The following is a 13,164-nucleotide window of genomic DNA, read 5'->3' on the forward strand; positions in this document are numbered from 1 at the left end:
CATGATGTTATAAAAAATGCATTTGATTTACTTGTTCCTATAACTGTTATATAATTCTACCAGTACTTGTATTGGCTGATCTTTTTACTCATATTGGTCCTGAAAAACTGTCGGTGCACCTCTACTGGGATCACCAGGTGTGATCGTGTGTGAATGTGACACAGGCGTTGCTGAAAATGACCCGGTCTGTCTGCCCTCGTCAACCTCTCCTGGAGAGAGTTTTATATGAAGACCGCGGTACCCGCTGTTCTCCCCCTGTTCCCATCCGCCTGCCCCACACAATCATCCTCTCCCTTCTGTTGTTTTGCAGCCAGTGCTGATGTCAACTGGACACACTCCAATGTACACCTCTGCTGTTTCCACACTGGTAAGACCACAGCCACCCGCTGCCGCGCCGTCCCGCAGAACCACATTTGAACTTATCAATATCATCATCAATCATCATCATCCATTTGACTGACTGTCCTCATTTACAGTACCGTCTCGCCTCCATTTGGTGTCAGTCACACAGGCTGGCTGTTGATCGCAGACAGCTACCTGTCTGTCTAGACGCATTACATCTGTAAGAGCATGAGGTCATTTGTATTCCGATCATATCAATGTTTTCATACTCATCAGTTTTCTTTTTTTCTGTTTTGACAGATTTGTTCTGCCTGCACTCACTCACTGTTATTCCTGGGCCTCACTGGCATTTGTCATGGCATGACTGGTACTGAAATATGTTGACATATTGCTCTGTAACCTCACCATATTTTTATTTGTGTTTTGATACTTATAGAAGTCTTGAAGTGACATCACTGAATTCTAGAAGCCAGGCAGCCATGCAGTCAGCAAATCTGAAAACTGTGTATTAGTCGATCACTAGGCGGGTTTCAATGTACTGAAGGTGAAAATGGTTTAGCAGGCATCATTTTCTTTGGCTTCACCTTCCCAAGTTGGATTGTTTGCTTGGGGGGAAAAGACCACCTGGAACACATACATCGTAAACTACCCATAATGCTACAGTATGGGGTATTAGTGTGGTTTGAATGATATTTTTCATGTACTATGTTACGATAGCTGGATAGATGGATAGATAGATAGATGGATAGATAGATAGATAATGTCTACCTTAGTGCACAGCACACTGCACAGCAGGACTGGAACCTGTAGATGTCAGTGTTTGACTGTGGACAGTGACTTTCATAACCTTGAGAAGATGGCCATGCTGCTTTACCAATAAAACATTTTTATGATAAGGCAGGTTGTATTAGCCTCACGGGCCATGAATTGAGATATGGGCTGCCTCGCGAGGCTAATTTTTTTTATGTAATGACAGATGAATGTATATTAAAGTGCCAATGGCTCTTCCCTACCATCGTTAGAAAAAACTCAAAGAAATCTGCCCCTTGGCTGTAAACAAAGCTTGTGCTCTGTAAGAAAATGTGAAATCCGAGGACGCCAGGAAGAACTGTATTTTAAGGCAGAACTAGATAATCACTGGGAGGTCTAAGCCCTGAGTCTCTCCATGAAACAAGAAGTTATTCTTGTAACAATACATCATTTCTTGTCTCTATCTGCTCATTCTGACCTTGGACACGCCCAGTCTAATAGTGTCTGGATATAATTAAACAGTTAAAAGCATGAGCCAGGAAGACATTGTGTACCCTACAGCGCACAGTGAGCTAGTAAGAAGAATTACTGCTATAAATTCTTTGTATTAATTCCCTCACGCGTGCTTCTGTGTGCAAATGTGTGCATGCAATTTTCCACATTGATTCAGTAAACCACATAATCAATCAAGCAGCGTCTCCAAGATGCGTTGGACATTGGATACATACAGGCATGCATTGAAAAGATTGGATACATACAGACATTCATTGAAAACATTGGATACATACAGGCATGCATTGAAAACATTGGATACATACAGGCATGCATTGAAAAGATTGGATACATACAGGCATGCATTGAAAACATTGGATACATACAGGCATGCATTGAAAACATTGGATACATACAGGCATGCATTGAAAACATTGGATACATACAGGCATGCATTGAAAACATTGGATACATACAGGCATGCATTGAAAACATTGGATACATACAGGCATGCATTGAAAACATTGGATACATATAGGCATGCATTGAAAAGATGCCTTTGCAGCTTTTGTTGTTTTCATAGAGGTGTTGATGGTGTCATTGGCCTGTCTGTTCTTGCTGTACTGGTGTGTTTGCCAGTACATAAGGCTTATGGGTAGGATTACCTCTGGAAGCAATGCAATGGTTTGGCAAATGAAGAGGAGGTCTTGGAGTTATGTACGTAGATGATTTGGGATAATGCGTGTTATAAGGATTTAGCCTCAAATCAGACATCTCTCTTTTATTTGAATTATGACACTATGTAATTAGGATTGTTGTCTCTTCACATATCTCTCGGTAGGCATTTTTAAGGAGTGGGATCAAGTGCATGCAGTGGGTACAGTAGGGGTTCAGGTCGAAGACCACGCTCAAGGGCATTTCGACAAGGACCCGACCTATACAGGACACTGTTTATTTTATCGCCGCTTTAACATAGAGACAGTGCTTTTATAGTGCTGAAAGAGCTGGTTATCATAAAAGGGAGCATGTGGGCAATATCTGTTCTCTCCGTTTAAATTTTTGTCCCACATAAGTGATGTCATCAGTGATGGCACTTGGGCAATTGTGCATTGTGACATCACTGATGATGTCATCAGCATTGTGACATCACTGGTGATGTCATCATTGATGTCATAAGTCACTGATGATGTCATCAGTGATGTCATAAGACTGATCCCGCACGCATGTACACTTAGGGGCACTTTACACGAGGACGGTTTCCTATGGAAACGGGGAATTATTGTATCGTTAGTGCCTCCCATTAAGACGGTGACGGCGAATTCGCGCTTAGGAAACGACACATTTTAAAACCACCCTCCAGAGTGAAATTCTTGGTGACGCTCCCCGCTGAGCGCTCCATGTAATCACTTTGGAACGGCACATTTCAGAAAGTCTGACGTGCCTGCACAGGCGACACACGCGATGCCGTGCGCGAGTTGGCAACCAAATACAACGTCAGTATGAATGAAGTTTGGCAACACTCAGAATTAAGCTACACTGCGGCCAACTTCAGTTACATGTTCATAGCGTTACTGCTGCGAGGAGCCGATGGCTGTACCCGGTCGGCATTTAACGTTAGTTACAAAAGCAGTCGACAGTGTTTTCTCACTGCCAGTAGCAGTAGGGTGACAGATCACAGTCAGCGCTCCCGGTCCTCGCTGCTCGTTAAAGATTTCCAATAGGCGTTATTCTGATAAACTGGTCACATACTGTATATGTTACATTCTCACAAGACAAATATTAAAACTTTAACAGTTTTTTTTTTTTTTTTTTAGCTTGAAAAAAGCTTTTTGGCAAGTCTAAATGACTGCGGAAAGTGTACTCTACTTCCGCGTTTAAAGCGAAATTACGTCATGCAGTAAGCGTCCTTGTATGGGCAAAGAATAAGGTGATCACACTGCCACCTAGCGACCTGGCATGTACATTACGGCGTTTTAAAAATTCAACAGCGCTCATGTAAACAGGGAGAAGGTGTGAAGGAAAAGGTGTGAAGGAAACGCTATTGTGTCGTTTCTTTCAGAAACTGTCCTCGTGTAAAGGGCCCCTTAAGTGCAATAACATTTTGTGAGCAACACACACACCCCCGCACGTGCCAATAAAATAGGTGAGGCCACGCAGAAGCCGAGCTGTGGGCGAGGCCGCGTAGTGGCCGAGTTCCGTATGCGAGCTGCAGGGTGGACGAGGCTGCTAGCTTGCCTGCTGCGTGGACGAGCCTAGGAATCGAGCGCGCGTAGCCTGCGAGATGCCTAGTTCTAGAAATGGGACTTTGAGGTCTTACAAGCATTAGGTTGATTGGTTTATTGGACGGGCCTCACATCCACTCAAGTGTATTTTTCCTTTACTATTCTAAACCTAATCACATTGCTCAGAATGTAATGGTATTGATCTGGGCTAATGAAGCTTTACACCTCATATAGTACAACTCTGTAGAGTTGTCTAGCCTGAAAGTTTATGTTCTACCTAACAGTACATTTAAAATTGAAATTTCACTATTTAGAACATTCTCAACGAGTTTTCTGATATGGTACATCTGTTTATAAATCTGAGGAGGGGCAATGCTTTTGCACTGCTGCCTATCCTTTTTTGTGTTTCTCCTTTTTGGTTTCCAATAGAATATTTCATTCATTCTCTATTCTTAGATTAAATTCTCACAAGCTATAACTACTAGCCTAAATCACTCTCTTTTCATAGCTTTCTAGCTTTAAGTGCAGTCATGATTGGCAACCGGAGGCAGCATCAAAATCCAAGCCTGTCTGACTGATTCTGAGTGAAAATGTTGGTAACACTTTATTTGGATAGTCTGCCTACAGAGTATTTGCAACATTTCAACAGCTTATTAGTTGACATTCAACAATTCAACTGTTTCGCTTAGTCAGTAGATGTTTAACAGATGATGTTTGCTTCCCATGCCACACACCTGATTATCACCTGGAGCTTAGCTATTGCACCTCCTACAGTAATGCCCCCTCTCTGCCCATGTTCAATGTCAGAACTGCACGTGTATACGTCATATAGTCATGTAATATGTAGGTATGTCCTTGAATTGTCACATACTCCACTGTTGAATTGTTGAATGTCAACTACGGTAATAAGCTGTTGAAATGTTACAAATACTCTGTAGACTCTCTGTAGGCGGACTATCCAAATAAAATGTTTTGTAACAATGTATACAGCAATTTTAGCTTTAAAAAAAAATCTGAGCACTTGACTTCAGCTGGAAACATCATATTTTCAATTTGAAGAGTTCATTTGCAAAAACAGATCAACAGCATTCCTGAACAAGCGCAAACCTTTTCAACCACGGCGCTTTTTCCCCTGCCACCCAAACACATCCCATATTCCCCCCAGCCACTAATCCTACCCACCGGCCTTTATTTAATTCAGACTGGCCGCCAACTAGAACGATTCACCAAGAAAACATCATTCATTGTCCACCACAAAGCCGATAAACTCCACCTACAAAGATGCCCTCACTGCCGCCAAGTCTGCATACTGCATACCGTAGTCCCAAAACCCTCTTTTCCACCATGAACAGCCTCCTCAAGCCCCATGCCGACGCTTCTCCACCTCCACAACCGAACAGTGCAACTCTTTCCTTGAACTTTTCACCAACAAAATCACCACTATCTATTAGGGGTGTCACGATACACTCAGTTCACGATACGATACGTATCACGATACTGGGTTCACGATAACGATACGATACGATTTTAACAATATTTTTTTAAACTTGAATAATGACAATATATGACTGGAAAAGTAGTATTTTATTTGAAATGCACAAATACAAAACATGCTGTTGTGGGAAATTGTTATTACAATAACAACTAGAAAAAACATGAGATTGGAGATAAGGCTTATCTTGAAATAGAATGAGTTACACCGTCACTTAGATTTACTTTGAACTAAAAGGTTTCTCAGCAGTATAAATTCTCATTATGCATCTTCAGTTTTTCTTCAAACTCAAACAACAAGACTTTTCTTAGTCTATTTTTTATGCATCTTCAGTTTTTCCTGTCAAGTAAACAGTTTTGCCAGAAACTCAATTGAATGGTTTCTCTCCTGTATAACTTCTCATGTGTCTCTTCAGAGACTTGTTCAACTGAACTACTTTCCACACATTGAACTTCAACAAACAAAGACGTTTCTTTGTCTACTTTTGAAAAAATTTTTTTTTTTTTTTTTTTTTTTTTTTTTTTTTTCACGATATGAGATTTCATCTCAACGATACATATCGTGACGTTTTACTATCGCGAAATTTCGTGGGACGATATATTGTGACACCCCTACTATCTATCAATCGCTGTCTCCTCTGTCTGACTCGGCACCCTCTACCCCAGCCGCTCTCCTCTCCATCCCTCTTTACCTCCCTACCCCTCCCCCCCATCGCCGCCTCTCCTGGTTCACTCCTATTTCCCCCCTCCACCATCTCCAAACTCATCAGCTCATCCAAAGTTAACCCACAACCTGCTCCCTCAATCCCCTCCCCACCCCCCTGCTGAAGACAAGCCTTCCTGTCCTCTCCCCCTACCTCACCAACCTCTTCAGCTCCTCACGGTCTCACGGCACTTGCCCCCCTGCTGTCACACTAATCCTCAAGAAACACGGTCTCGATCCATCCTGCCTCAACCACTACCGGGCCGACCAATCTCCATTCTCCCCTTCCTCTCAAAAACCCGGAATGTCTTGTAGCCACTCAACATCAAAACCACCTGCACTCCAACAACCTATTTGAACCCATCCAATCTGGTTTCCGCCCAACTCCACAGCACAGAAACTGCACTCATCAAAGTCTTCAATGCCCTCCTCATCTCTGCCGACACTGGATCTCTCAACAATCTCATCCTCCTCGACCTGAGTGCAGCCTTTGATACCGTGCGTGAGCCACAACATCCTGTTCTCCAGACTGGAAGACTTTGGTATAGAAGGCACCACACTCGGGTGGACCCGTTCCTACGTTTCCAACTGTTCATAACCACTCCTCTGTCCCCTCTACAGTCACACAAGGTGTTCCCCAAGGTGTCCTCAAAGAACTCAAATAACTGGCTTCACATCTCTCACCGGATCAAGTTCAAAATTCTGGTCATCACTTACAAAGCCCTTCATCAATCCAATATGCCGTTTTCAGCTTGTAGCAACGAGCTATCGTGTAGGTTTCTGCCGTTAGCTTGCTAGCTAGTTAGCGTTGTTGTTCTCACTGAGGCGGCAGGGCACTATTTACAGAAACACACAGGGAGGAGGGAGCGGAAGCCGCTCTCATTGACATGGTCGGAGCCAATGACAGAGTTTCTAATAAGCTGGGAGCGGACATCCGGCTGCCACCGAAACAGTCGCTCGAATGGAAGAGCAGAGTAGAGCAGGGGAGGGTTTATCCCAGTTATGGAGACCTGCGGCGCCAGACTCCTCAGACGGAAGGGAGAGGAGTGAGTCAGTGACTGTCCTGCCCTTTCCATCTCATGACCCCGGCGAGACCACTGGTCCAGTGCCGCAGAAAAGCTGTTATAGAACAGTTTGCAAGGCTTCAAACTTTTGACAAAATTGTTTTATTCTTATTGCCAGGTGGAATGCATTACTTGTTTGATTGACATTACTTGGAAAAAAGGATATAGAATTGAATACAAATGGCTGCACATTCCCTGCTTTGCTTAAATAATCAAAAAGGTGAATGCAATGCACTCTTCATGAGATTAAAAAGCTTTAATACAAAAGCCCAGTTCATAATAGAACAGATAAAATACAAGCCAACATGTTTCGGCCACACGGCCTTGGTTAGGGCGTAACAACGAAGCACTTCACATATAAAACATATCAAACATATAAAACATAGGTTGACACCAGTCAAATGACAATCAGCTGAGCGGAAGTAGGCTCAGGCAATTGACCCTTCTCACGGGGGCCATTTTGTGTCGAGAAGGCAGGGTAAACACAGGTGCAAGCAGCCTGTGTTTACCCGGCCTTTTCGACACAAAATGGCCCCCGTGAGAAGGGTCTATTACCTGGTGAGGCCCTCACAATTGGCCAATAGCCACCAGAGGTCAGTACATCTGGCTATCAACATCCGTGCATGTCATGTAACCACAATACAAACACAATATATAAATCAAATAAATCTATGGAAAAGAAACCATATCATTCAGACCAGGAAATGCCATAGCCTGGAGCTTATGGATCCAGCGGCTCTCTTTTTGGTTGAGTGTTCTCTCTCTATCCCCTCTTCTACAGGTTAGGGACGTGATCTATGTCCATAGCTGTAAAAGAGACAGTCACCATTGTGAGTGTCCTTGAAATGTTTCACAATAGATCACAATTACCAGTTTTGACAGCATATTTAGGTTCAACCAAACGGTCCTGTAGACGTCGTTTAGCACGTCCCTTCTTTGCTTACTGAGCGCCGTTCTTCCTGTCTATTTGACACTCCACTATCTCTTTCATCAACTGAGAAAAAAAAATGCTGATCAGTTTCTCCCCTTTCCTACAAGAGCGCTGTTCCCATACATCTAGTTTTCACACAAACCCTCAGACAGAAACACAGTCGACCCCCTCTAAGATGTGGTTGACATTCAGTACAAAGAGGCAATCTTTTCTTTTTTTATGTAAGGATTCAATTACTGTTTTCTGTAGTGTTTCCCCAAGAGCTCCGCATTATCCCCTCCTCTTTCTGCTCTGCACCCTTGTCTGCTCGTATCTACTTTCTATCTTCATTTTCCTCGTCCTCCTTACTTTTCCTTCATAAATGTTTAAATATGTCCCCGCAGCTTCAGTGTAATTACTGTGCAGCTGCGGCTCGGCTCTATTGGGAAAGAGAGGGGAGAGAAAAGGAAGGGGGAAAAAATACGTATGCAAAAAAGAGGAGAGAGCTGTTTGACGCTGAATGGCGGAGCGAGACGGATAGAGAGGCCCTTGTGCTTGAAAGGGGGAGAAAATTAGGTAGGTAGAGGGAGACATTTTATTTAGCAAGATGACAATGTCAACTGACTGCTTGTCCTTCTCCATGTCCTTACATAAATCTACCGTGTGTGTGTGTGTGTGTGTGTGTGTGTGTGTGTGTGTGTGTGTGTGTGTGCTTGCGCGCTCATGTGTGTGTGCATGCATATACATCACACGCCTGTCTGCTTGTCCATCTGTCAGTTTCGGTGAGAGTGTGCATGAGTGAGCTGTGAGGAAGCTGAAATCTTGATTAGGGGTGTAATGACTCATCTATTGCATCAATGCATCAATTTGTATTCCTATGTATTGTATCGTATCGCTCTAAATGAGCCAATATTGTCCTTGTATTGTATTCCACATGTATCGTGATACGTATGTATGTATTGTTGTTCAAACGTATATAATAAATGTTACACCCCGAGTAGTTATCTTTCTTCCATGATGGCTGCCTGTAACCTAGCAACCTTTTTTTGTACATGGTGGCTATGGAGCAGAGGATGGTTACCATTTGTTGATATTTGAGAACTATATTAACAAAAACATAATGGGGTGTATTATTACATGCACTTGTAAACAAGTCACAGTAGATTAGTAATATGCTTTTACAGTGTTTTACCTACTCTACCACTGCATAGAAATTAGGAATTTTCTTTTGAAAGTGGTCACCAATCATGGTTACAGGCAGCCATACTGGAGGAAATAGAACTACACAAACATTCCATGCGCAGCCTCTATTTTTGGCCAAAACAAAAGTTTCTGTATTTATTTAAAGTAATTGGATGATATTGTATCGCTCTAAATGAGCCAATATTGTCCTTGTATAGTATCGCAACCACGTGTCATGATACATATCGTGTACAGTAATTATTCAAACATTTCGTTGCATCCCGTATTGGTGAATTCTACTCGTTTTAGTATCAGCAGTCGTGTGCACGATTAATAATTAGCTGGAGCAAACGATGAATGCTGCCGAGCTGTATATATCACACGGTGTCTTCATTCATATCATTTCTTCCTCAGACATCCCACCCCTTTTCATTGTTCTCCCAGTCTAAGCCACAGACTGTCAAAGCTTGTTGCTGTCCTTGGTGCTGAACTCACTGGCAGCAGCAGGCTAAGCAGGGAGGAAGGTGACAGGGTAGGATGATTCTTTGAATAATTTGGGCTCAAAATGTTTGGTTTTATTGCAGCTTTTCTGTGAAAAATGCAGGTAGTTTGTGTGATTTTTCTGTGCTTATTTGTACAAAAGTTGCAAACATTTTGCTAAACTGATCTATTTCTCAGAGACAGATTTTCATTGATTTGCAAAGATTTATGGAAATCGGCCGTCATTTCATATTAGTACACGATGAGGGTGATTTAAAGGAAAACGTTCAATGCATTATTTGTGAAAACTGTTGATTTGTCAGCTGCACAATCTCATGGGTAAACTGAAAAGAGAAACAGCATATTGAGAAGGGCCGGTGTGTGCCCGAAACGTCACGCTGTGTTGCAAATAAAAATAACCTAAACGGGAGCTCCTCGGTGTGCGGATTGTTTCTTTTTTCACTGTAAGTACTCTATTGATCCAGCACCCAGGCCCAGTGTGGCCTATTTTTGGATGTGCGTGTCCCTACCTATTTTTTAAACTGAAAAGAGAAACAGCATATTGAGAAACACAGGTGACAAACAAAATTGATGTCAAACTTAGTTTTCCATCCCCGCTGCTGTCCCCAGTGTGGTGGTTGTGGACTCAGCACTCTGACTGACTGACTGACTGGCTGACTGGCTGTAGAATTTGGAGTTAAGAGGCCTCCAGCCCCCTGACAGTTCGGAGTGGTCCCTGGGATTGTTGTTGTTGATTGTTGTTGGGATTGTTAGATCTTAGGCCAGTTTGAGCTGCTGTCCCTCAAGTTCAGCAAAGTAGAATTCCTTTACATCTCACATCAGCAGCTTCAACATTATACAGAGAGACGGCTATAATTGCTATCAAACTTTGGTGCTCGCTCCTCTCTCTCCCTCAGCAGCGGGGATGGGAGGGGTACAGTAGCAGCAGAAAAATATGAACTGCAATCGCACAGAGCACAGAGCACAGAGCAGGAGGAGAGAGGCGCCGGTTACGCAGTCTTCTGAAAACATGACGAAGAATGAGGGGATCTGTTTGGGAATGCTAATTCTTATGGATCGGTAAATTCTGTAGACGGGACGACTAGGTCTCGGATGATGCCGACGAGTCTCGCAGGCTGTGAGTAATTTTGATTTGGAGCCTGGGCTGGGGCTTCCTCAAAGGAAGTCTCCAGCGCCGACTCAGCAAGAGGAAGACTCTCATTGGGCTGCCCTCATTCTGCGAAGCTGGATTTAAACATTTCTAAAGCTGCATCCTGTGTGTAAGGCTTGATATGTTTGGTGTTAATGATTTATTTAGATTTAGATTGAATAGAAAGTAAAGTTGAAACTACATGTGCTAATTTAATGTGAAATAACATCTTTTCTTGGCCTATATTTCATTTAAGGTAATCTGGCAGCTCTTTGGTTTCAGATCAGCGGTTATGGCATGCCATATGCAGTCAGCCTTAGATTGAATGGCTGAATGTGCAATAATGCTTCTATTGTACAGTATTTCTGAGATGAGCCTCTTCCGGAGCTGACCTCATCTGACTGTTGTACCCGCCCACTCACCTGGCCAGGTGTGTCTGTCGTTTAGGGAGGTGAGCAGGGTTTGTGCCCCGGTCCCCTCCGCCATTGAGTTTGCGGTGCTCGGGCAGAATGTTCATGTCCGTGTGGTACGCCAAAAAGATGGGCTGCCGCTTCATCGACAACGTACGCAACGCCAAGAGACACCGGCATCACAGGATGGTAGGCACCCAATTCATCACATGATGGTAGGCACCCAATTCATCACATGATGGTAGGCACCCAATTCATCACATGATGGTAGGCACCCAATTCATCACATGATGGTAGGCACCAAATTCATCACATGATGGTAGGCACCAAATTCATCACATGATGGTAGGCACCCAATTCATCACATGATGGTAGGCACCCAATTCATCACATGATGGTAGGCACCCAATTCATCACATGATGGTAGGCACCAAATTCATCACATGATGGTAGGCACCAAATTCATCACATGATGGTAGGCACCAAATTCATCACATGATGGTAGGCACCCAATTCATCACATGATGGTAGGCACCCAATTCATCACATGATGGTAGGCACCCAATTCATCACATGATGGTAGGCACCAAATTCATCACATGATGGTAGGCACCCAATTCATCACATGATGGTAGGCACCAAATTCATCACATGATGGTACGCACCCAATTCATCACATGATGGTAGGCACCCAATTCATCACATGATGGTAGGCACCCAATTCATCACATGATGGTAGGCACCCAATTCATCACATGATGGTAGGCACCCAATTCATCACATGATGGTACGCACCCAATTCATCACATGATGGTAGGCACCCAATTCATCACATGATGGTAGGCACCCAATTCATCACATGATGGTACGCACCCAATTCATCACATGATGGTACGCACCCAATTCATCACATGATGGTAGGCACCCAATTCATCACATGATGGTAGGCACCCAATTCATCACATGATGGTAGGCACCCAATTCATCACATGATGGTAGGCACCCAATTCATCACATGATGGTAGGCACCCAATTCATCACATGATGGTAGGCACCCAATTCATCACATGATGGTAGGCACCCAATTCATCACATGATGGTACGCACCCAATTCATCACATGATGGTAGGCACCCAATTCATCACATGATGGTACGCACCCAATTCATCACATGATGGTAGGCACCCAATTCATCACATGATGGTAGGCACCCAATTCATCACATGATGGTACGCACCCAATTCATCACATGATGGTACGCACCCAATTCATCACATGATGGTAGGCACCCAATTCATCACATGATGGTAGGCACCCAATTCATCACATGATGGTACGCACCCAATTCATCACATGATGGTAGGCACCCAATTCATCACATGATGGTAGGCACCCAATTCATCACATGATGGTACGCACCCAATTCATCACATGATGGTAGGCACCCAATTCATCACATGATGGTAGGCACCCAATTCATCACATGATGGTACGCACCCAATTCATCACATGATGGTACGCACCCAATTCATCACATGATGGTAGGCACCCAATTCATCACATGATGGTAGGCACCCAATTCATCACATGATGGTAGGCACCCAATTCATCACATGATGGTAGGCACCAAATTCATCACATGATGGTAGGCACCAAATTCATCACATGATGGTACGCACGTCACGCACCCAATTCATCACATGATGGTAGGCACCCAATTCATCACATGATGGTAGGCACCAAATTCATCACATGATGGTAGGCACCCAATTCATCACATGATGGTAGGCACCAAATTCATCACATGATGGTACGCACCCAATTCATCACATGATGGTAGGCACCCAATTCATCACATGATGGTAGGCACCAAATTCATCACATGATGGTACGCACCCAATTCATCACATGATGGTAGGCACCCAATTCATCACATGATGGTACGCACCCAATTCATCACATGATGGT

The 13,164-nt window shown here is 43.5% G+C and overlaps 1 protein-coding gene across 1 annotated transcript in view; it reads left to right on the plus strand.

Moving 5' to 3' along the window:
- dlg4a (discs, large homolog 4a) overlaps positions 1–13,164 on the plus strand; it is a gene marked incomplete at both ends in the record, with an annotated part of 88,612 nt that overhangs the window by 42,339 nt on the left and 33,109 nt on the right. The window contains one exon of the mRNA XM_083646474.1: positions 311–367. Coding sequence (XP_083502600.1) covers positions 311–367 — 57 coding nt within the window. The remainder of the gene's footprint in view (positions 1–310; positions 368–13,164) is intronic.

The sequence above is a fragment of the Poromitra crassiceps genome (genome assembly GCF_964638095.1).
Source record: "Poromitra crassiceps genome assembly, chromosome: 1".
Lineage (NCBI taxonomy): Eukaryota > Metazoa > Chordata > Actinopteri > Beryciformes > Melamphaidae > Poromitra > Poromitra crassiceps.